Source organism: Octopus bimaculoides, chromosome 14 (assembly GCF_046866305.1).
Source record: "Octopus bimaculoides isolate indiv1 chromosome 14, ASM4686630v1, whole genome shotgun sequence".
Taxonomy (NCBI): Eukaryota; Metazoa; Mollusca; class Cephalopoda; order Octopoda; family Octopodidae; genus Octopus; species Octopus bimaculoides.
Window position 1 is genome coordinate 38,492,570 of NC_142941.1, and position 23,755 is coordinate 38,516,324.

Sequence of the window (23,755 nt, forward strand, 5' to 3'; positions counted from 1 at the left end):
AAACATAATTTTTTTACTTTAAGTTATGCGGACCTGGTATGCTATAAAAATAATAGCAAAAATAAAAATAAAATGTTAAGACATAAATAATTTAATTTTGAGATTTTTCAGTTGCTTGTTAGGTTGCCTCACATGGATTATATGGATTATAGACTAAGGTTATATAGAGGAACGGTAATGAAAGTAATATGTTTATTATTAGAAGAAGACAAAAAACATTATTCCTAAGAATGTAAGTAAATCGGCAGGATATTTTCACTCTAATATAAAGATAACGAAGGTGATATTCAGTGAGTAATAAGCTACTCACTGTACACTAATTACTGTATTCAAAACAGAGCAGTATATCATGCTAGGATAACAAATAATGATGGTGGTGGTGATGATGATGATGATGATGATGATGATGATGATGATGATGATGATGATGATGATGATGATGGTGATGATGATATTATCAACATATGACTTAGTGTATAATCAGGGTTTAACAAATGCAAGAAATTACTCAGCTCTGTAATGTAAGGCTTAATATATATCCAGGAATGTGAAACAGAAGATGTGACATGAATCCTATCTGACAGTTAACTACGGTTTCTTTTCTCTCACTTTCTTTTTCTTTTTTCCATGTTCCATTTCAGTACATACATGCATACACAAAAACACACACACACACACACACACACGCACATACACATACATACATATAGGTATATATATATATATATATATATATATATATATATATATATATATATATATATATGTATATCTTATATTATATATACATATGTCTATATCTATTTTTGACATTGTATTATATCAATAGATAAAGACATTCAACCTATTAATATGAAAACTTAGATGCTCTTCCTTTTTGTTCCCTTTTTTTCATTTTTCTTTTTTTGCTTATTTTCTTGAATTTTGTTTGATATCTTGTAACTTTTGCCAAATTGGAAATCGTTCAGAATTTTGTTCTGACACATAAAGGATAACATTAAAGTTATTGACACTCTTTTTATGTGTTTCATATATATATATTTTCTTTTATTAAAAGAACGTATGATTTTTCTCAGATTAGGGGTTACAGAGATAACACAAATGGAAAATTTGATTATAAAAGAACAATTAGTCATTATTGGTTTAATTAACAAAAGACAATTATCAGTTATCAATTTTAATTTCTCTCTATTGAAGATAATGTCCACATGTAAAATATAGATTGTTTAAAATATTTCTGTAAATGTGACAGAGAGTGAGTGATAAATGAGATATTACAAGACAAGACAAAACAAGACAAGAGTATTTTTGTTGTGTGTTTTTGAATAATCTTTTTTTGTTTCTTTTCTTTTCTTTTCTCTTTTTTATTTAGTATTTTTTGGGGTTTTGTTGTAAAATAAATGAAGGTGTCAAAAAAAGTTTTCACAAACTCTGAAAGCTACATACGTTTTTTCATCAACTTCACATAGACTTGTAATATTCCTGTATGTCACAGAAGAATTGTTTTTTTTTTTGTTGTTTTTAGCTAAATAAGCATTCTAAAGAGGCTAGAATTATGCAACCTGAGTATGGATAGTTTATTGCCTCTGTTAAATAGAATATTACACCCAAGTGGAGGTAGTATATTGAAAAATGAGAGTACCATATTCTATTGAACTAGGAGCCGGGTATATTACACAGATGAAAGCTAGAGTATTTTACTTTGATAGTATCCCAGGTAGAGGCTCAATGTGGTTGTGTATGTAGGAGCCCTGGTGTATTGTTTTGTCTGTGGCCTGTAATGCTGTTCAGGATAACCCTAGTGGTGTCAAATATTAGTCATTGGTGGCCAAAGAGTATTATAACCCAGGAAGAAAATAACAAATTATTCAAATTAATTAAACCAATTCTAGCAATTTTTGTAGTGGAAATTTATTCTATTTAATTAAATTCTATTTTAAAGGAACTTTAGCATATTTCTCAGAAGATGGTACTTTTAAAGAGTTCCAGGGATATGGTAATGCTGGTAATGGCTTTGAATAAGAAGTAAAACTATTCCTCATTGGCAAATTCCAAGATTGTGAAGCAGTCTTTGGGTCTGTATTATTTACTCTATATGATTTCAGGTCAATGACATCATTGTGTGAAGATGGATTCTGAATAGCTTCAGTTTGGTTCGATAGTTTTGCATGAGAAATGGTGTCTTTATATCTACTAATTGCCAATGGTAGAGACAGTTTGGCTGAGCTTTGGAATTCCACAGGCAAGCAGGATTTTATACCTAAGATGAAATCAAAACAACAATTATATATATTATATATTTATGTTCATTGTTTAAATAGAATAACAAAAGTAGGTTTATTGTATAAAATTATATAATAAAATTGTGACTTAAACACACCAATATTGCACATTCATTATTGTAGACATATAGGAATACATAATTAGAGGACTTTGAGGCAACAAAACATGGTATGCAAAAGTAATTATCAATTTGGGCACACACACACACACACACACACACACGAATTGATAATTGCCGTTGAATGACAGAAAGTGGAAGATTTATTAACAGAAGTTAACAACATTGCACACATGTGGTCTGATCAATAAGTATCCGGACTGTTGCTATAGTAACATGCAGAGCAAAGCCGCTTGACACAGGTTGACCTTGAACTCTGCTGTGCATGGGCACTAAGTTTTAACATTCTAGCTTACTTCCACTGTTTACATCAGTGCTTGGAAGTAACATAGTTGGAGGTAACCTGCTCAGAGGCCTACGCAAAGTTTTCAAAAAGTTTTTACCGTTCTTGACGCAATCAAAGAGATCTTGTGCAACTCAAACCCAAGTGTCTTTTTGGTCAGCTGAAAGTAGTTTTGGCTTAAATTTGGTAGACACGCATCTCATACCCAAATCTTCAGTGATAATGGACTGACCTGAACCGTAACTAATCTGCACATCCTTTGATAACTTCATGTTGGTGTGTTTATGTCCATTATTCTTATATACCTACCTACCTACATACATACATATATATATATCTATATCTATATAAATAAGGATAAGATCGATATTTAAAATATTGATCTTATCAAGTGGTCAGCATGGGAATAAAAACCATCAAAGGTAATAATTATTTAAAATTATAATACAGGGTATCAAGAGATACCACCACGCTGAAAAAATAGCAGTGTATTTACTGCGCTGATATTCTGTCCGGATCGCATGAAAGGTTGTTTAGGCGGGCTATTTAAGCTAGTCGTGTGCATACGTGCATATATATGTATATATGCGTCCGTATATGGAAGTATACTGTTTATATACGTGTGTTTGTATTTATGTACTGGAGTATATTCCACTGATGAAGGCAGAGCATTATTATTTATGCAAAGCCAGAAATCCAGGATTTGGAATTATCTTATTTTTACTGGTTCATTTGGTCTTCGTCTTCGCTAATCGTGCCATGCGGACATTTATTGTGGTTTTAGAGTCAGGATTTGACTGCTATTTTTTCAGCGTGGTGGTATCTCTTGATACCCTGTATTATAATTTTAAATAATTTTAAATATATCTATATCTATATATATATATATATATATATATATAAATATATAAAAGGATAAAGAGAGCAATGGTAAGGTTGGAAATATATTTTATGGATAGAGTCTTACAGCTGTTTCTGGGAAGATCCAGTACTTCCCTTCATCGGAGACAGAAATAGTAAAGGAATCAATTATTATATCCATAGGCGGAGAGTTTTAGTATGAAGTGATAGTGAGTGTGATGTGCTGAAAAAAGAAAGAAAGAGAGAACAGTACTTGGAGTGTAGTTTCATTCCAGTAGTAAGTATCTGTGTAAAGTAATCCTTGTGGGAATAATCCGGAAATAGTTGCTGCAGCAAAGGCTGAGATAGCAGAGGTGAATATATTCCATATTGTGTCCGAGGTATTTTGCTGTGAATATATTCCATATTGTGTCCGAGGTATTTTGCTTTTGTTCACTTGAAGGATGCCAGGTGACCCGGGCATCCTTCAAGTGAACAACAGCAAAATACCTCGGACACAATATGGAATATATTCACCTCTGCTATCTCAGCCTTTGCTGCAGCAACTATTTCCGGATTATTCCCACAAGGATTACTTTACACGGATACTTACTACTAGAATGAAACTACACTCCAAGTACTGTTCTCTCTTTCTTTCTTTTTTCAGCACATCACACTCACTATCACTTCATACTAAAACTCTCCGCCTATGGATATAATAATCGATTCCTTTACTATTTCTGTCTCCGATGAAGAGAAGTACTGGATCTTCCCAGAAACAGCTGTAAGACTTTATCCATAAAATATATTTCCAACCTTACCATTGCTCTCTTTATCCTTTTATATATTTATATATGCACACGCTAATACACGACTTATAATCCTCAATCCTGTTCATACAACGATTGGGGCAAAACTAGTCGGTATACAGCACTTACTCGGTATTACTTGTATCCTTTTGGGTTTGGTTAAATCCAATACCCTCCTCAACCTTATATATATATATATATATATATATATATATATATATATATATATATATATATTTATATATAGATATAGATATATAGGTAGATAGATAGATTAGAGATATGTATTCTCTGTATAGAATACACTTCCTAGTGTTCAAGAGCAGGTAGATGAGTAAATGTAAGGACAAGCAATTTAGGCAAGTCGATATTCAAATTGCTTTCCTTATGCATATACTCATTTACTATTTGTTTATATATATATATATATATATATATATATATATATATATATATATATATATATATACATACATTCTTTTGCTCTTTTACTCTTTTACTTGTTTCAGTCATTTGATTGTGGCCATGCTGGATCACTGCCTTTAGTCGAGCAAATCGACCCCAAGACTTATTCTTTATAAGCCTAGTACTTATTCTATCGGTCTCTTTTGCTGAACTGCTAAGTTACGGGGAGATAAACACACCAGCATCGGTAGTCAAGTGATGTTGGGGAGACAGACACACAAGCAGGTGCAATAAAGACTGTAAACAAACAGGAAACAACTTCTATCTCATTCCAGGGTGAAAAACTAGAGGTAGTCGATAGCTTCTGCTATCTGGGCGACCAAGTTAGTAGTGGGGGTGGGTGCACTGAAAGTGTAGCTGCTAGAATAAGAATAGCCTGGGCAAAGTTTAGAGAGCTCTTACCCCTGCTGGCGACAACGGGACTCTCACTCAGAGTAAAAGGCAGACTGTATGACGCATGCGTACGAACAGCCATGCTACATGGCAGTGAAACATGGGCTGTAACTGCTGAGGACATACGTAAGCTCACAAGGAATGAAGCCAGTATGCTCCGTTGGATGTGTAATGTCAATGTGAATACCCGTCAGAGTGTAAGTATCTTGAGAGAAAAGCTGAACATTAGAAGCATCATTTGTGGTGTGCAAGAGAGACGATTGCGCTGGTATGGACATGTGGTGAGAATGGATGAGGATAGCTGTGTGAAAAAGTGCCACACCCTAACAGTTGAGGGAACCCGTGGAAGAGGTAGGCCCAGGAAGACCTGGGCTGAGGTGGTAAGGCAAGACCTTCGTACATTGGGCCTCACTGAGGCAATGACTACTGACCGAGACCTTTGGAAATGTGCTGTGCGTGAGAAGACCCGGCAAGCCAAGTAAGATCGTTGCCAGTGCCCCTGGACTGGCTCTTGTGCGGGTGGCACAAGAAGAGGTCTCACATGTGTGATTAAAGATTTCTGGACAATGGACATGAGTTAGAATAAGAACATTAATAAATAAGTGAAGAACAAATACATGGTGTGTGTGTTTATAGGGCAAGACAAAAAATGACCATCCCAAAATACAACAATATGTGTTTCAACACATGGTTTCACATCAGGAATCTTACAACACAAATTCACATATATATATATATATATATATATATATATAAATATATATATATATATATATATATATATATATATATATATATATATATATATATATATATATATATATATATATATATATATAGATATATATATATATATACAGGGTGCAAGGAGTATTTGAGGACAGTTTTGGTATACAATAAAACAACTATATTTCAGCATAAATAAATGTGCTTTGAATAAACATTTGTACAATTAGTCTTGGTAATGAGTTTTTTTAAGTAAATTATTCTATGAAACCGCCTTTTGCTCTGATGACTGCTTCAATGCAGGACTGAAACCGCTGGCATGCTGACACTATATGGTCCTTATTCATTTCAGACATCACCTAGACAATAGCGGCCTTCAGTGAAGCCAAGGTATTATGAGAATGACGATTAGTCTGCCTTTCAACAATGTACCACACCTAGTAGTCCACGGGGTTCAAATCTGGTGAGTTTGGAGGCCACATATTGGGTTTTACATAATTGTAAAGATTGTCTGACAACCATTCTTGGGTATTAGTCCTTTGTGAGAAGGTGCTGAGTCTTGTTGAAACACGTATGGCCTTCCATTGCATACTTCATCAACCCAAGGCTTTATAACAGTTTCCAGTACCTCAATGTATCCAGCAGTATTAGTTCTAAGACTCTGTAGAAAAAAGTGGGGAAGCATCACATGACCTTCACTACTCAGCACTCCTAAAGCCATCATAGTTGCTGAAAATTTCGTGTGCATCCCTCTAGGTACTTCAGAAGGAACTGTGTATGACCACCTGTCATTTCTTCTGTTAGACTTTTGATCCTGGTAAAAGTTTTTTTCATCAGAGAAAAAAAACCAAAGCATGCTTTGTTCACGAGGGTTTTTCACTTTGTTAAGTAACCATTTTGAACGAATGAGACACGAATTGGCTTCCTTCATTGCATAGGACTTGTATCGAATGTCACAATGTACCACAGTTCTGATAGTTTATTCTGACACCTGAAGTTCTTTAGCAATGGACCTCATTCATCTTCTGGGGTTTTCATCGATAATGTTTTGAACATGTTGTATAAGTTCCAGTGTCCTTTTAGTGTCTGAGCATTGTGAATGTTTTTTTCTCTTTGATACAGGTGAAACATTACCATCACATGCCTCCAATTCTGACTGAACTTTGTGTACAAATGATCTGGCAACATTTAGAAAGTTGCTAATTTCTAAATCGCTGTGGTATAGCAACTACGACTGCATATCATTTCATTTCTTGAGTTAGCATGATATTTTGAAAGGGTTATCTGAAAAAAAAAATGATACATTGAATAATATGAAGGTGTAATGAACTAAAAACAAAATGTCCTCAAATATCCCTAACACTCTGCATATATATATATATATATATATATATATATATAAATAATTGAGATTAAGTTGAATTAGGTACTTATGTTGAAGCACGAAGTCAGTCAGGTATTATCCGCACAGCTCGAAGGAGAACAAAATCAAAATAAGCTACAGGATATCAAGAAGTGATGCAGTACAACCGTTTCGAGCAGCTCCATTTAACTAAACAATGCAATCATTACATCGGTTTAAATGCAGAGCTACCATCAGCTGCACAAATAAATAGAATTTTAATTATTATTAATCTGTCCAGCTGGTTAAAATTCTATTTATTTGTGCAGCTGATGTTAGCTCTGCATTTAAATTGATGTAATGATTGCATTGTTCAATTAAATGGAGTTGCTTGAAACGGCCATACTGCATCACTTCTTGATATCCTGTTGCTTATTTTGATTATGAATATATGTTCATTTATAATAAATGACTCTTCCCAGGCACAATAAAATATGCTTTAACACACGAATTCACATAAAGAATCTTGCAAACCACATACAAAAACGAAATTCTAAAACAAACTATATCATTAGTAAGATAGAAAGAAGCAAAAGAAAGGTAGATAATATAATGGAGAGATACAGTCTGTGAGATAAATTATAGGATAGAGGTTGGCAAGTGTGTGTGTTTATGTACGTGTTTTTGTATATATGTATGTGTGTGTGTGTGTGTGTGTGTGTGTGTGCGTGTGTGTATACATGTATATCTACATGTGTCTGTGTGTGTGTGTGTATATATATATAAAGAGTCAGGAAGTTTGTGTGAGAAATGAAATCCATTTTGAACTAAATTTATCATTTGTAAGGGTGTCTACTTTGTTGAGATGATGATGATGATGATGATGATGATGATGATGATGATGATGATGATGATGATGATGATAATGGTGTTGATGATGAGGATGATGGCAATGATGATGATGATAATGATGACGACAATGATGAGCATCTTTGATAATGAATATGATAAATAACAACAAAATGATTTGAATAAAACCAGAGATTTAACTGAAAGTTGCCTCATCAATAAGTTCTGTGATGGGAGAAAGAAAGAAAGAACAAATGTAAGAATAAAGAGAAGAAGAAGAAGAAGAAGAAGAAGAAGAAGAAGAAGAAGAAGAAGGAGGAGGAGGAGGAGGAGGAGGCGAATGAATACTTGAGACAAAGCTTTCATCTGAAGAACTGGACAGGTGTGTGGTCAAACTTCTAAGCATGGCTATATGCATGTATGTGTGTGTGTGTGTGTGTGTGTGCGCGCATGTGTGTGTGTGTGTGTCTGTAAGTGCAGGCATTTGTGCATGTGTGTTTGTGTATGCATGCCTGTATGTTTGCATGTGTCTGTGTGTCTGTGCGTTTGTGTGTGTTTGCATGTGTGTATAGTGCATATGTGTCAGAATGCGTGTATGTGAGTGTTTTGAAAATGATGAAAGTATTTAATTGAGAAGAAAAAGGGAAGGAGAGAAAAGTGAGAGAGAAAGGGAAGGGGAGAGAGAGATAGAGAAAGAGAAAGGAGAGAGGAGAAGGGAGAAACAGATAGACAGAGACAGAGAATAAAAAGAGAGACGGACAGAGAGGGCCAAACAGAGAAAAACAGAAACTGGAAAAGAAGAATAAGAGGGGCTACAAAAGAGATTATAAGAATGTGAGAAAGAAGAAAATGAAAGAGAAGGAGCAACAGAGAGAGAGAGGGATTATGAGAGAGAAGGGTGAAAGACAAAAAGAAGAGGAAAAAAGAGAGAGAAATGGAAAGAGAGATAAAGTGTGAGTGAAAGAAAAAGGAAAACAGAAAGAGTACACATGTTAATATCTTGAAATGTTCTATGATGAATGCCAACCAACTTTAGATCAGTATCCAAAAAGACCAAATCTCCTGACTTCAAAGGATAATTTTCTGGCACTCCTTGTATGCTAACGTCTTCGGCTAGCTGACAGCAGCTGCAATGATCGCCACCAGCAACCATGGCAGCCAGCAGTATTTTTACTAGCTGCCGCCATGCAGAAGGTTACAACAACCATTAAAATGAACCAAAGCTCTCTATTTTCTGCTTAGAGAAGACAATCAGTTAATTGGTAAATTATTTGAGCATTCTGAACTTACACTTTTTGCTATTAAGAGAAAACTAATTCATTCATCTAAACAATGTACATACATGTGTGTGTGTGTGTGTGTGTGTGTGTGTGTGTGTGTGTGTGTGTGTGTGTGTGTGTGTGTGTGTGTGTGTGTACATATATATATACATGTATTTATATGTATGTACATATATATGTATGCATATATATGTATGTGTATATATATATATATATATATATATATATATATATATATATATATATATATATATATATATATATATATATATGTATACATACATGCATACATATATATATATATATATATATATATATATATATATATATATATGAGGTACAGTGTATATTTAAATACATCAGAGGAATCTACTCATGGGATTCCTTACGCTAGAAAGAACAGCTAGGTTCTAGAACTAGCATAAGGAATCCCATGAGTGGATTCCTCTTATGTATTTAAATATACACTGTACCTTATGAGTAATTCATAGTCTTTGGACTAAACTTTTATATGCTAGGCCACTTGGAGGTGAAATTTTTTTTTTTAATTTCCATTTCCCTTTGATACGATTAAGTATATATATATATATATATATATATATATATATATATATATGTATGTATGATGATGATGGTTGTCCACTTGTGAGCGAGGAAGACCATTGCTGATCTTTAGGAACATTGTGCACTCTTGGACTGCTCTTGACAAGCATACACAACTGCAAACATTGCAAACCAAGCTTCCCTCATTCACCACTCTAGTAGTGCACTTTTAAGCAGTATGCTTAAATTCTTCATGAAGTATAAGTGCTTTTACATAGGCATCGACCCCCTCTGTAACCTGCTTCCTCCATCTGTGGTGATGACAGGCATTGCTCTTCCTGTCAGTCTCCTGAATATCACAGGCCTTTAATGAGGACTTGACACAGTCCTTAAATTGCAGCCATGGTTTCTGCTGGGTTTTTTTACACACACACACACACACACACACACACACACACACACACACACACACACACACACACACCAAGACGATGTGGCCATGCCTCTGCTTAATGCTGGAGAACATCCTAGAATTATGTAGTCTTAAAGTAACTCTAGCAAAGACGAAAGATTTTGTAAGCAAGATAGAAGACTGGATAATTCTTCCATGTGGATAAAGACCATACCCATGATCATGATCATGATCATGATCATCATCATCATCATTCATTGTCTGTTTTCCATGCTGGCATGGACTGAATACTTTGACAGGATCTGACTATCTGCAGGCCTGTATCGAGTTCTTTTGTCAGCTCTAGCATGGTTTCTTTGGCTGGATGTCTTTCCTAATTTCAAACACTTTACAGTCTGTATTAGGTGCATTTATCATGCCACTGGTACGTACCTATTGTAAACTATGGGTGGGCAACAGGTACAGAGAGGTCACAGGCAGGCTGACAGAGAAAAAAAGGACTTCATATGTGCTAGATGCTTAGAAACAGTTATGAGTGGAAGCACCTAACATACACATTCTTTCAACTGCTTGGGATGTTCCCTAGAAGTAGTTGATGGCTTCAGTTACCTAGGCATCTTGATTTCTATAGGAGCTGACTGTTCTGAAAAGATAGTAGCTTGTATAAGAACAGGGTAAAAAATTTCAGGGAATTACTGTCTGTTATTTTTTTATTTCTACCTTTTTCCAGTCATTAGACTGTGGCCATACTTGGACACCACATTGAAGAATTTTCTTTTAGTCAGATGTATCAACCCCAGTATTTATTATTATTTTTCTTAAAGTCTGATACTAATTTTATCGGTCTCTTTTGCCAAACTGCTAAGTTACAGGGACATAAACTCACCACCAACAGTTGTCAAAGTTGTAAGGTACAAAACACATACAAACATACACACACACATATATATGTGTGTGTATATGTGTGTATATATATATATATATATATATATATGTATATATATATATATATATATATATATATATATATATATATATATATATATACATACATACAATATTAGATATGTACATATATACACAAGGGTACTGCATGAGTACCTATATCGCTAAAAAATAGAAGTAAAAAAATACTTCTGTACCACCAAATGTTAGAAGTAATTTAGCTGGCAGACTCTGGCTGATGAGAAATCGGGCACCTATTTGGCGCTAAATTTTGAAATCGGTACCAAGTTGACCAGCATTTACTTGTTCTGACCCAGTAGAGGTAAGACATTATTATTGTTCACTGATATTTTTTCCTATCATGTCTGTTATAGATATGTGACTATTCGGAGGTACAATAGTATTTTTCGACTTCTATTTTTTAGCGATATAGGTACTCATGTAGTACCCTTGTGTACATATGTACATATTTAATATTGTATGTATATATTTTATTAATTTGCCTGTATGGCTGATAATTCACTTACCACTTGTGATGGTATTTTAATAATACCATCCCTATGTTTATTTATATATATATGTATATACATACACACACATACACACTCATACACATACGCACACACACACACACACACACACACACACACACACACACACACACACACACAGAGGTTTCTTTCAGTTTCGGTATACCAAATCCACTCACAAGATTTTTGTCATCCCAAAGCTATAGTAGAAGTCAATTGCTCAAGTTGCCACACAGTGGGACTGAACCCTGAACCATGTAGTTGGAAAGCAAGCTTCCTACCACACGGCTGCATCTGTGCTTAAATTTGACAACACAACAGATGAATTCTCTCTTTCTCTCTGTCTGTCTCTGACTAAGGTGCAGATTATTCATCATTCATATATGTAAAGTATAATATTGCATAGTGGTAGCAAAATGTAGGAACTGAATGGAAAGTATGTACAAAGGCTTTGAAAGAAATAATGCGAACATGCTATACTATATGTGTAATGACTGTGTACTTGAATGACGGAGGACATATGCAGAGAGAAAAACTAAAATGGGAAATAAGAGGAATTAAAATTCATATATAGAGTGCAGCAGAAATAACTTAATTTCCATAGCTATTCCAATACAGAATTGTATATCTACTTTGTGGTTCCATTATTTTTCAAGCATTTAGACCAAACTTAGCTGTGAGCATATCTAAACATCTCTCTCACTTTCTTTCTCTCTCTCTCTCTCTCTCTCTCTCTCTCTCTCTCTATATATATATATATATATATATATATATATATATATATATATATATATATATATATATGTATATATATATATATATATATATATATATATATATATATATATATCACACATACACATACACACACACTCATATATATTATGCATATATATCATCATGCATATATATACATATATATATATACATGCAAATATAGGAATGCATGCACACACATATATGAATATATGTATGATATATATATATTTATATGTATATAAAAAGCTATAATGCATATCTGATATAGACTACAGCCGTGAGTTGTAGTTTATTTAATTTTATTTTATTTTAAATCATGTTTCTTGCAAACAGCAGCAACATTGATTTTAGATTCTCATTGAGCCACTCACAGGTTCACTACATTATCACTGGGTAGAGGGATAAGTGAGTGTCTATGTAAATCAGACAAAATTAATACCACTAGGTATTTTTGTTTGCAAGCATTGGTTTATAGGCAATCCTTTCACTGACATGTATGTACAAGTATACATATTTACATACACATGCATATATGTATACATACACATATATGTCTATACATATATGTATATCTGTGTGTGTGTGTGTGTGTGTGTGTGTGTGTGTATGTGTGTATATATCTTTATATATGCACAAGCATTCACTTAAAACACTGACACAAATTAGAAGATGATATTTATAGCCTATGCCCAGACATGCGTATGCACATGTATATATTTAGCACATAGAATCATACCAATGTGCATACATACACATATATGTTGTACTCACACACACACAAGCATTGAAGTAAGATATATAGCACCACATTTACATCCATGCATACATACACACATATACATATATATGCGTGTATATGTTTGCATGTGTATGTGTTTATATATATATATATATATATATATATATATTTATATGAAACAATCAATACACAAACAAATAGCCTGGCTCAATATATACTGACAAGCTCATACATATATGCATATTCATACATATATCATCGTCCGAGACATAGGTCCACTGACACAAGTGTATATGGGCAGTGTATATGGGCAGTGTATATGGGCAGTGTATATGGGCAGTGTATATGGGCAGTGTATATGGGCAGTGCCAATGAAAATATACCAAATAAGAGTAGTTCAGCTGCAGTCTATGGATCATTTATGCTGTAACTTTAGTGCCAAAACTATTTCTGGATCTGTGTTAATGGATATGGATGTCGAAGTGAGATATAGTTATTTTCAGTAAGAAATCATTTCATAGATGTTTCGTAGCCAAGAAAATGATGGCAATTTAATCAATTTGATATTTGCAAAGCACAAAAAAAAAGAAAAAAAAGAAAAGCCAGAAGTCTGAAATAGCAATTTTCTTGGTTTCTGGCCGTTGCTATTCTAATTTTAATCATTACCATGATTGTTGTCATTAGTCATCATCATCATTGTTTAAGCCATCATTACTGTCATCATCACCACCATCAGGATTCTCATTGTTCATGCTGTCGTCGTCATCGTCATCATCATCATCGTTGTCGTCATTGTCGTTTCACCATCACCACCACAACCATCATCATCATCATTAATACCTTCATCACCATTGTTGTTATCTTTATTCCTGGTCATCCTCCCCATCATCATCATCATCTTTATCAACATTATCTTTATCGACATCATCATCATCATCATCATCATCTTCGTCATTGTCATTATTGCCATCATGCTCATTGCAGGTGAAGCTAGGCCTAGTTCAGTTGACTCTCGAGATGGTCATGGTGTATTTACCTCCCTTGTTAACATATATATACATTTGCACTCTTCCTTCAGCATTAAGAGTATTTTAACTCATATTTCTAACAATGTTGGTGCTTTGGCATCCTTTTTGTATTTTTCCTTTATAGTATCACATTGCACCTAGCTGTGTATATTAATTCATATATATATATATATATATATATATATATATATATATATATATATATATATAATACAAAAAATATATATGCATGTATACACACATATATGTATATACTTTCATCTACATGTGTATATAGATGCATATCAGGGTACAGGACGTTAGAACAATGAACTACAGACAACGGAACGAACACATAGGAAGACAGAAAGCCACTTGGAATTATTCATCAGCTGCCTCTATTCTAACTCGACGTTTCGAATATGTATAAACATACATACACACACATATATACATACATGCATATATTTATGTGTGTGTGTGTGTGTGTGTGTGTATGTGTGTATGCTTGTTTGTATGTATGTTGCGTATCTGTGTGAATGTATATATGTGTGTCTTACTACATTTGTGTTTAAACTGATGTCAGCTTGGCAGTGTTTACGTTTGTTTTTGTCTCACAACATTGTAATCTGTGATACAAAGATTAGGGATATACAACATCTTACTTGAAAAACAGAGGATGGTATCAGAAGGGGTATCTGGCTGTAGCATACTGCCTTAAGAATCTTCATCCAATCCCCAAAAAAGGGATGATGATGATGATGATAATGATAATGATCATGATGACTGTGATGATGGGCATAATGATCATGATATTAAGGAGAATGTGTATGATGACAATGTTGATAATGATGATGACAATGATCATGATGCTCTATTTTAGAGAGAAATATTTCCTTAACATAATACTAATTTTTTTTTGTTTTCTCTTTTCTTTCTTTATTTCCAGGTGAATATATACATTTTTTATCAGCAGAATAAACAAATTTTTTCTTCTTTTTTTGTTTGGTTTGTTTTTGTTTGGTTTGTTTTCCAACATTACCAGCAGAGAACCTGAGAATGTAAAATTATTCCCTGAATGGTTAGCACATTTTATCTTATGTATGTTAATCAAGAAATCAAAAGCAGAGGAATGGAACAGTGGTAGCATTATTTCAAGGCCCATGTTAGTCAGTCTAGTGAGTTATACGCAGAACAACTCTGTCTTACTGAACAATGAACAGCATTAAAAACCTACACTAGCATAAGTAATTTGGTAGGAAAAGTTTCCACAATAACAACATGTCTGGCTACAAATAATGAAAGCCTAGACAGAAACTCTGTCTGTGTCTCTGTCTTTCTTTCTTTCCCTCTCTTGTTTCATTTTGTTAAAAGCAACAATGAAATCTTCCCTTTAACAAAATGTCTGCATCACAGTCGTAATAATTGAATGAGTTTTAATAATTAGAATAATTAGCTTAACGTGATTATAAGACTAATCTATCACACAACCAGTATACTAAGTTTAAATGTAAATTGGTTGCATAGGTGCTATTTTGGATTCCATGATAAATAGTCGGGTTGTTGTTGTTGTAGTTATTCAGCCTCAGGCCAGTTGTGATTGAAGAGACTAACGATCAAAGACAATCCAGGCTTGACCACCAGCTGACAGACAAAGTCTAATATCTACTAAATAAAAATAAGAATGACCCTGCACCTGACAAGCTTCTACTCTGTTTCCATCAACGAAATTTCACTCTCAAGATTCTGATTGACTCAAGGTGGTGGTACAAGATATCTTGGAGGGCAATTTTAGTCCTGACTAAATTATTAAATTTCTGAAGAAAGAGCATGGTTTGAGGGGATTTTTCTGCTAAATTTAGAGGTTTGAGAAGCCACAATAGATGTTATTTTGTTACCTCATGATAACCTGGTTGTTTTAAAAAATTTCAAAGGTCTTTCCTGAGCTGGGTTCATAAGGCTAGTTTCTTCTGATTCTGTAGCATATAAATTCCCCCATTGGACAGAATGCTGGTCCATTGCAGAATTACTTTTTTTTGCCAGCTGAGTGAAGTGGAGTAACATAAAATGAAGTGTTTTGCTCAAAAACGCAATACATCACCTGGTCCAGTGATCAAAACCACAATCTTATAATCACAAATGCAACACCTGTCCATTAAGTCACACCTGAATATTAAGCAACACCTGTCCATGGTTGGTTGTTTTTTAGCCTGCAATTAATTCATTCTGGGTTCAAATCATGCTGGATTAGTAAAATATAAATCAACATACTCAGACACTTAATCAAAGCATTGCTGACTATTTGCTTTAGTAATGTATTTGTAGAAGTGACTTGGCCAAGTGGATAAGATACTGGGCTGCCATGTTATGAAACTGGTGTTCAAATCTATTCCTAGCATTTCATGGATAATTTTCAAGTTTCAGTCATTAGTTTGCATCATGCTTGGATATATTTTTATTGTTTGATCAAAAGGAGTAGAGTAGAAGCCCCCAAGCCTTTACCGAACCTGCAAGATTACAAAGAGAAGAAAACGTTTTCATATGACTGTAGACCTGACTTGAGTGCTTACAATAGAGTTAGTTCTACTGAAAGTATCTAATACCAAGTGGTGGTATTAAACTAAGTAATAGAATAAGTCCGCCACCCCAAAATAGGAATGACTCCGCTGACAAATTTCAACATAGTTTCCATCTGCTAAACTTCACTAACAGTCTTCTGGTAGACCTAGTGTCATACTAGAAGAAATTTGCCAAAAGTACTCTTAGTGAGATCAAAATTAAAATTTCTATTAATCACAGAAATCTTGACTTCAGAGTTGGGTCAAGATTTCTGGGTTTGTTTAGTTATATGAGCCTCAATTCATTTACCTATAGACTTAATTGAGCATTTTGCCTACAGTAGTTTTTTCTTTCATCTAATTAACAAAAAGAACTAATTACATATATATGTGACATATTTGGTCACCTACTATCTCAAACAGTGAGTTCTCAACTATTTTTTTACCTACAAACTCCTTTGATTCCTATTTTACTCAGGTGGACTCTCATAGTCATTTGGTGTTTAAAAAATCCTCTTATATTTCCATAATTAAATATTATCAATGACTGTATCCAAAAATTGTTAAGATATTTTGTGTATTGTAGAAGTATAACCAGTTTATTGTACATAAATTTTTACAACAAAATCTTATATGGATCCCACAAGGGTCATCTTAACCCTGGTTAAGAACAACTGATCTAAAACAAAATGCACAACCCACTATAGCGATTTTTACTTTAAATAGATGAATTACAAAAGATTCTTGATGCTGAGCAGCCAATTTTAGTTTTTGCTGCTGATTCTGAACTATAAATGCTACCATTTTTGCATAGCATATAAGACATGCATTTTTTTCTCCAAAAATGCTCTCAAAAATTAAACTCCATGCCCTTCATGTAAAATTGGACCTATATTACATACTTTAATGCACAAGAAAGTATTTTTCCTGAATGTATGCACAGCTGAATTTTGAAGTGCGTCTAATATGCCTGTGTATCTCATATGCCATCAAATACAGTATTTTCACCACTTTATGTTGTAGTGTGTTATAATTGTGTGATGAAAATAAAAGAATTGAATTGAAACGCTATAATTTTGCCAGATTACAACAATCCAACAATAACAATGACTAAAATAAAGTAGTAACCATAGCAACAGTGACAACAGCAACAACAACAGAAAGATGAAACGCAGAATCTGTAAAGGAATGGCCATAGGAACAAGATTTAATAAAAGCTAGCAAAGCCAAAAGAAATAATTGCTAAGGAAGAAATGCCACAAGCTAAAAATAGCAAAAGTAACAAACCACAGAGAGAGAGAGCTCTACATGGTCACCTAATCTGCTAGATATAACAACTAAACTCCTTCACAGTACATCATACACACCACCTACTTGATAAAAAAAATAGGATCACATTGCATAATGTAGTCCCTGATATAAAAATATAGGGTGGTTGCAGCTGAAGTCACATCATTCTTAAGTCTGCTCCTTGAGGATTGGCCTGGGGCCAAGCAACACAACAAAAGTAGCAGCTACAGGAAGAACAATAATGAAAGCAATAGGAGTCTCTTACACGAAGGCACACTAATAACAACAGCAATGTCAGCATTCTAAACTCAACAGATCTTAATCCTAGCATTGTTGTCTTTACTAATATTTTCATATCACTAATGATAAATTTACTCCTTGACAGAAAGGTAACCATTTAACCATTTTGATATCAGCCCATCTGAAATTTCCTTCCTTCCTTCCTTCCTTCCTTTAATCCTTCATTCCTTCGTTCTTTGTTTCCTTCCTTCAATCCTTCATTCCTTCCCTCCCACTCTTCCTCCTTCCCCCCTTCCTCCTCCCTTCCTTTCTTCCTCCCTCCCCTCCTTCCTGCCTTCTTTTGTCTATTTCTTTTCTCTTTCCTGTCTGTATATGTGTGTGTTTTATATATTGTAGTGGGTATAATATAACAGTGAACCTCTACAGAGTCACTCAATGTGCTAGAAATAGTAAACAAATCTCCTTCAAATTGCATTGTACCATCTAAGAAAAGAAAAGTTGAATAATGCAGCTCTAGGTACCCTACTCCGGGAATAAGAGTGATCTTAAGTAGGCTCAAACAGGGCAAGCTTGGAGATGAATAACAAAGTTAAAAACACTCAGAATCTGTACTAAATTTCTCAAAAACCTTGATGCTATAGAAAATTAATTGAAACATATATAAAACCTTATACTCATTTAAGATATAGTCCTGAAAGAGTTAGATAAGGAAATGTCCAACCCAACTTCTTTCCTATTTTATCCCATAGAAGATCTGCAACAATTACTTAGTTCTTACAATAACACTATTAAAATAATTTCGAAATACAGGCCTTATTTGTGTTACAGAAGCATTGCATTCCTGAAAATCCTTGCTGTAGCATGGAATACTGTAGCATGAAACCTATTTTCTCATCCGCTTCCTTGTTATGTAACAAGAAAATCAATTAGAAAATAGGTTTTTGATATGAAATTCTATGTTATGGCAAGATTCTTCAAGCAAGTAATGGTTCTGTAATACGGGGTATGCTTGTAAGTAAATATAGTTTTTGGTGAGCAATCATAAGCTTTATTGCTATTTGCAAACTGTTTATGAAGACATACCTTTTAATTCTTCATAGTGCCCTATTTCCCTTTCTGCCCAGTTATGTTCTCTATCATTAGCATGGCAAGATCTTGGTTTTTCTCCACAGAGTTCAACCACCTTAACAGCCTTTTCATCAATCTGAGAATTCTTTGGGTTTCTTAGAAGACTTCGCTACAAGATAAATATATTGAAAGGGATAATTGAGTTAATTTAGAATGTTCTAGATATATAGACATGAATTTGGTTTTTAAAACAAAAGTTATTTGCACATAAAGTTTTTTGCTAAACTCGCAGATTCTCAACAGTTTTACTGCTTTCACAAAGATTCTTTTTCAAATCTTGTGCTCACAAGCATGCGTGTGTGTGTGTGTGTGTGTGTGTGTGTGTGTGTGCGTGTGCACGTGTACACACACACATGTTATATGCAACAAAAGCAGTATTAGATCAAAATAACCATTCATGTATCATACTAAATGTAAATACATTTTGCTAGGCAAAATTTAGAGCAGAATTCATCTGGAAATATAATGGACATGCTGTGATTAAAAACATAATATATATATATCAGAGGGGCAAAATCCCTCCAAGCAAAAGCAGGTGAAAGCACAAGATGCATTTCTGCCTCATTGGATGTTTTCAATATTGTGTACTCACAGTCAGTATGCCTAGACAAAATCCATCACCATCGATGTAAAAGAGAACAATGAATAGACTATCACTGATGTTTCAAGTAGCTGCTTGGCTGAACAAAAATTTGTCATATGCAATGGAAGTAATATTAGACTAAAATAACCATTTATATATAATACTTAATATAAATACATTGTCATAAGCAAAATTTATTGTTGTATTTGTCCAAAGATAATCTCTTATGGACATGCTGTGTTTAAAAATCGATATGTATTTCCCAAAATGGTGAAATACAAAATAAATTATAGTCAAATTATGATGTAACACATATGTTATCTTCTGCCAATTGCTTACTTTCCAGACAACATTTTGTTTGTGCCATCAGATATACACCAGTGTATAATGATGGCTTCTTCAATAGAAAGTTGTAAAAGGTTTATAAGCAAGTGAGTCTGTATATACAAACTGCATAAAATAGTTGATATTGGATGGAAAACCACTCACCAAAGACAAAAAACAGAAATATGCATTACATGCTTAATTGCAGTTTACAAACATAAATTGCTCCAAGAGTGTTCAAAGTGGGACAGTTAATAATGTGTAACTGTAACTAAATGAGTTATAATATATAGAAGTATTCTGTCATGCAAAACAAGTTAAGAAGAAGGCTCAGTAAATTGAAAAATACAAAGTTTGGAGCTGTTAATTAGTTAGAAGACAGATTCTCAACAATGTCTCGTTGCATAGAAATAAAATAACTATCGACAATACCCAGTCTCCACACATGTTATTTCTGTCAATTTGCATATGTGAATATGTATGTATGGATGTATTTTTTAATCTTATACTAGTTTCAGTCATAAGATTGTGGTTATGCTAAGGCAATGCTTTGAATGGTTTTAGTTGAGCAAATCAATCCCAGAACTTAAGCATTTTTTTTTTAATTCTGGAACTTATTCTATCAGCCACTTTCTCTAAACTGCAAATTTATGGGACAGTAAACAAACCAACACTGGGTGTCAAGTCTTGGTGGGGGAAACAAACACAGACACACAAATATATACATGCATACACTCATACATACACACACATACTTACACACTCATATATATGTATATATGTTGGGCTTCCATATAGTTTCTGTCCACCAAATACACTACAAGGCATTGTGGTTACAGTAGAAGATACTTGCCCAAGGTGCCACACAGAGGTCCCTGTGGTTGCAAAGCAAGCTTCTTAATCATACACCCATGCCTGTATGTACACATGAATGATTGCATGCGTGTATGTATTCATGTATGGTTCTATGTATGTATCTCTGTTTTCTTATTTGTATTTCCTGCCCTCCTCAAGGGTTTTTGACTATGCCATTGCTCTTTTTTTATATTTTTCATTTAATACTGGTTTCAAATTTTGGCAAAAGGCCAGCGATTTTGGGGCAGTTGGGTAAGTTGATTACATTGACTCCTGTGCTTAACTGGTACTTATTTCACCAACCCCAAAAGGATGAAAGGTAAAGTTGACCTAGGAAGAATTTGAACTCAGAATGTAAAGATGTATAAAATGCCACTGAGCATTTTACCTGGCATGCTAATGATTCTCCCAGCTCACCACCTTCTATTTTGCATTTAATGTTATCATTAATTGAAATAAATATTTTATTCTCTGTTCTTACTCCGAGTAAGATTTCACAGTTCATCTGTCAATATATATTTACTGTATGTCCCAAGCAGACGTACACCCTCACCTCCTCAGTTTCATTTCTTTCTGCCAGTATTTGGCCTTGTGCTATGCATCCAGACCATATGTATTTTGTTTCCATAGGGTTTATTTTGAGGCCTACTGCTGAAATCTGGGGGAGCAAGCTTTCTAAGTATGATTTGCATATGATCTGAGGTTTCTGTGATCAGTATTATGTCATTTGCAACTTGTACGTGCATTAGTAACTCATCATTAATGCTGATCCCACATTTTCAGTCATATGTCTGATGACTATTTTGGATTACACAGTAAAGAGTTTTGGAGAGATGTTATCAAGATACAGCTAGACAAGACTCTGCATGCCAATCTTTCCAATAGCAGTTCCACACCTACACCTTTATGCAAATGAAACATGGGCTATTATGAAGAAAGAAGAAAAGCTACTAACTACAACATGGAGGCTCATAGAAAGAACCATGCTAGGAATATCACAGTGGTAGCATATCTAAAATGAGGTATTTTAATAATGAAGGTAATTGTATGAGAATCAAGATGTCGCAGCTAAATAGATCAGTGGCTCTCAATATTTTTACCTTCCTGAAGGGCAGAGGACTGGCAGAATTGCAGAATGGTGGACAAAGTGTTTGGTTCTATTTAGTTACTACCATTTAGTTTCTGAGTCCAATCTCAACAAAATCAACTTTGCCTTTTATGCTTCTGAGGTTAATAAAATAAAATACCATCGTATAGTATTGTGGTGGGAGAGGGAGTTGATGTAATTAATCATATCCTCTCCTCTACCAAATTTGAAGCCCTGTTCTTATTTGAGAAATCAAATTTCTGACTTCTCGGTGAACAGAAGATTAGATAAAAATTTCCTAGCACGCTTGACATAGAAAATTAAAAACAAAAACAAAAAAAAAAAACATCAAAAACTACGTATCAAAGTTTAAACTTTATAAAAGCATAAAAGCCATTGTTTACCTTGTTTCCTTAATCCTACAAGGGAGAGCTGAAAAGTTCTTGGCTTTAAGGGTTTGGTGAAAGGCCTCGTAGGAGGCCCAAACTTCAAAGTTCTTTGACAGAGCTTAGAAAAACTGAAGGACGACTGGTGCAATAAGTGTGGGAATCTGAGATGGGAATATGTTCAATAAAATCATAATTAACTGACCCTCCTGTGTTTCCTTTTACCCGAAGCCATAAACTTTTCAGCATCCTCGTTGTGTAAAACAAAATAATGAATAACATGCTTTCCAAGATGCTTCATTATAAACACAAATTTTCTTAAGCTGTTGATTATATTTTTAAAACACTGCAATCACCTCAACATTCCTTGTCCCATGGTGCAGCACTGCACCACAGCACACTAAAAACCACTAAGAAAGCAACTAGATCATATTATTTGAAAGTTGTGCAAGAAAAAGCAAGCTGAGAATGCAGAAAAAATAAAGTAACTACAGAATGACAGAGAATTTAGGAAGAGAATTATATTTAAGTGCAATCATATTTTATTAGCAACCTCATTATATCACATAACATATAACCATTTTCCTCTATTTTATCTAATTTAAATGTCTATCATTCATTTCCAAGTCATAAAAAATTTTATACAAGATTTTCTTAATAGAGATTCCAGGCTAGAATGGCAAACATGGTATTGAATGCATTTATATTAGGGAAATATTTCATTTCATTTAATAAATGTTCTAATGGATTACTTTATACATTTCTAATGGATCTGTAATATCATCTGTAATGGATCTGTAATACACCTGTAATGCATTTGTAATATAGCTTAATTTGTCTATTATCCACCAATGTTGTCTAGTTTGTGCCAATGTCATGATCAGCAATTTTGCATTTTGTAGGAAAAAAGTGGGGCTCTTTACTTTTGGTTATTTTTTTTTTCTCCCCAAGTGATGGAAACCACATAATTACACATACACA

The 23,755-nt window shown here is 33.9% G+C and overlaps 1 protein-coding gene across 4 annotated transcripts in view; it reads right to left on the minus strand.

The window, feature by feature from the left end:
• Nucleotides 1-1,015: 1,015 nt before the first annotated feature.
• Nucleotides 1,016-23,755, minus strand: part of LOC128246972 (protocadherin-18-like) — a 216,874-nt gene continuing 194,134 nt past the window's right edge. For 2 of the 4 annotated variants that reach the window (XM_089363243.1, XM_014924153.3), the window contains exons 3-4: nt 19,495-19,648; nt 1,016-2,260 (exon numbers count right to left, since the gene is read on the minus strand). In XM_089363243.1, coding sequence (XP_089219369.1) covers nt 1,932-2,260; nt 19,495-19,648 — 483 coding nt within the window. In that variant the 3' untranslated portion in view covers nt 1,016-1,931. The remainder of the gene's footprint in view (nt 2,261-19,494; nt 19,649-23,755) is intronic. The other 2 variants (XM_089363246.1, XR_016244364.1) reach the window with 2 other exon arrangements.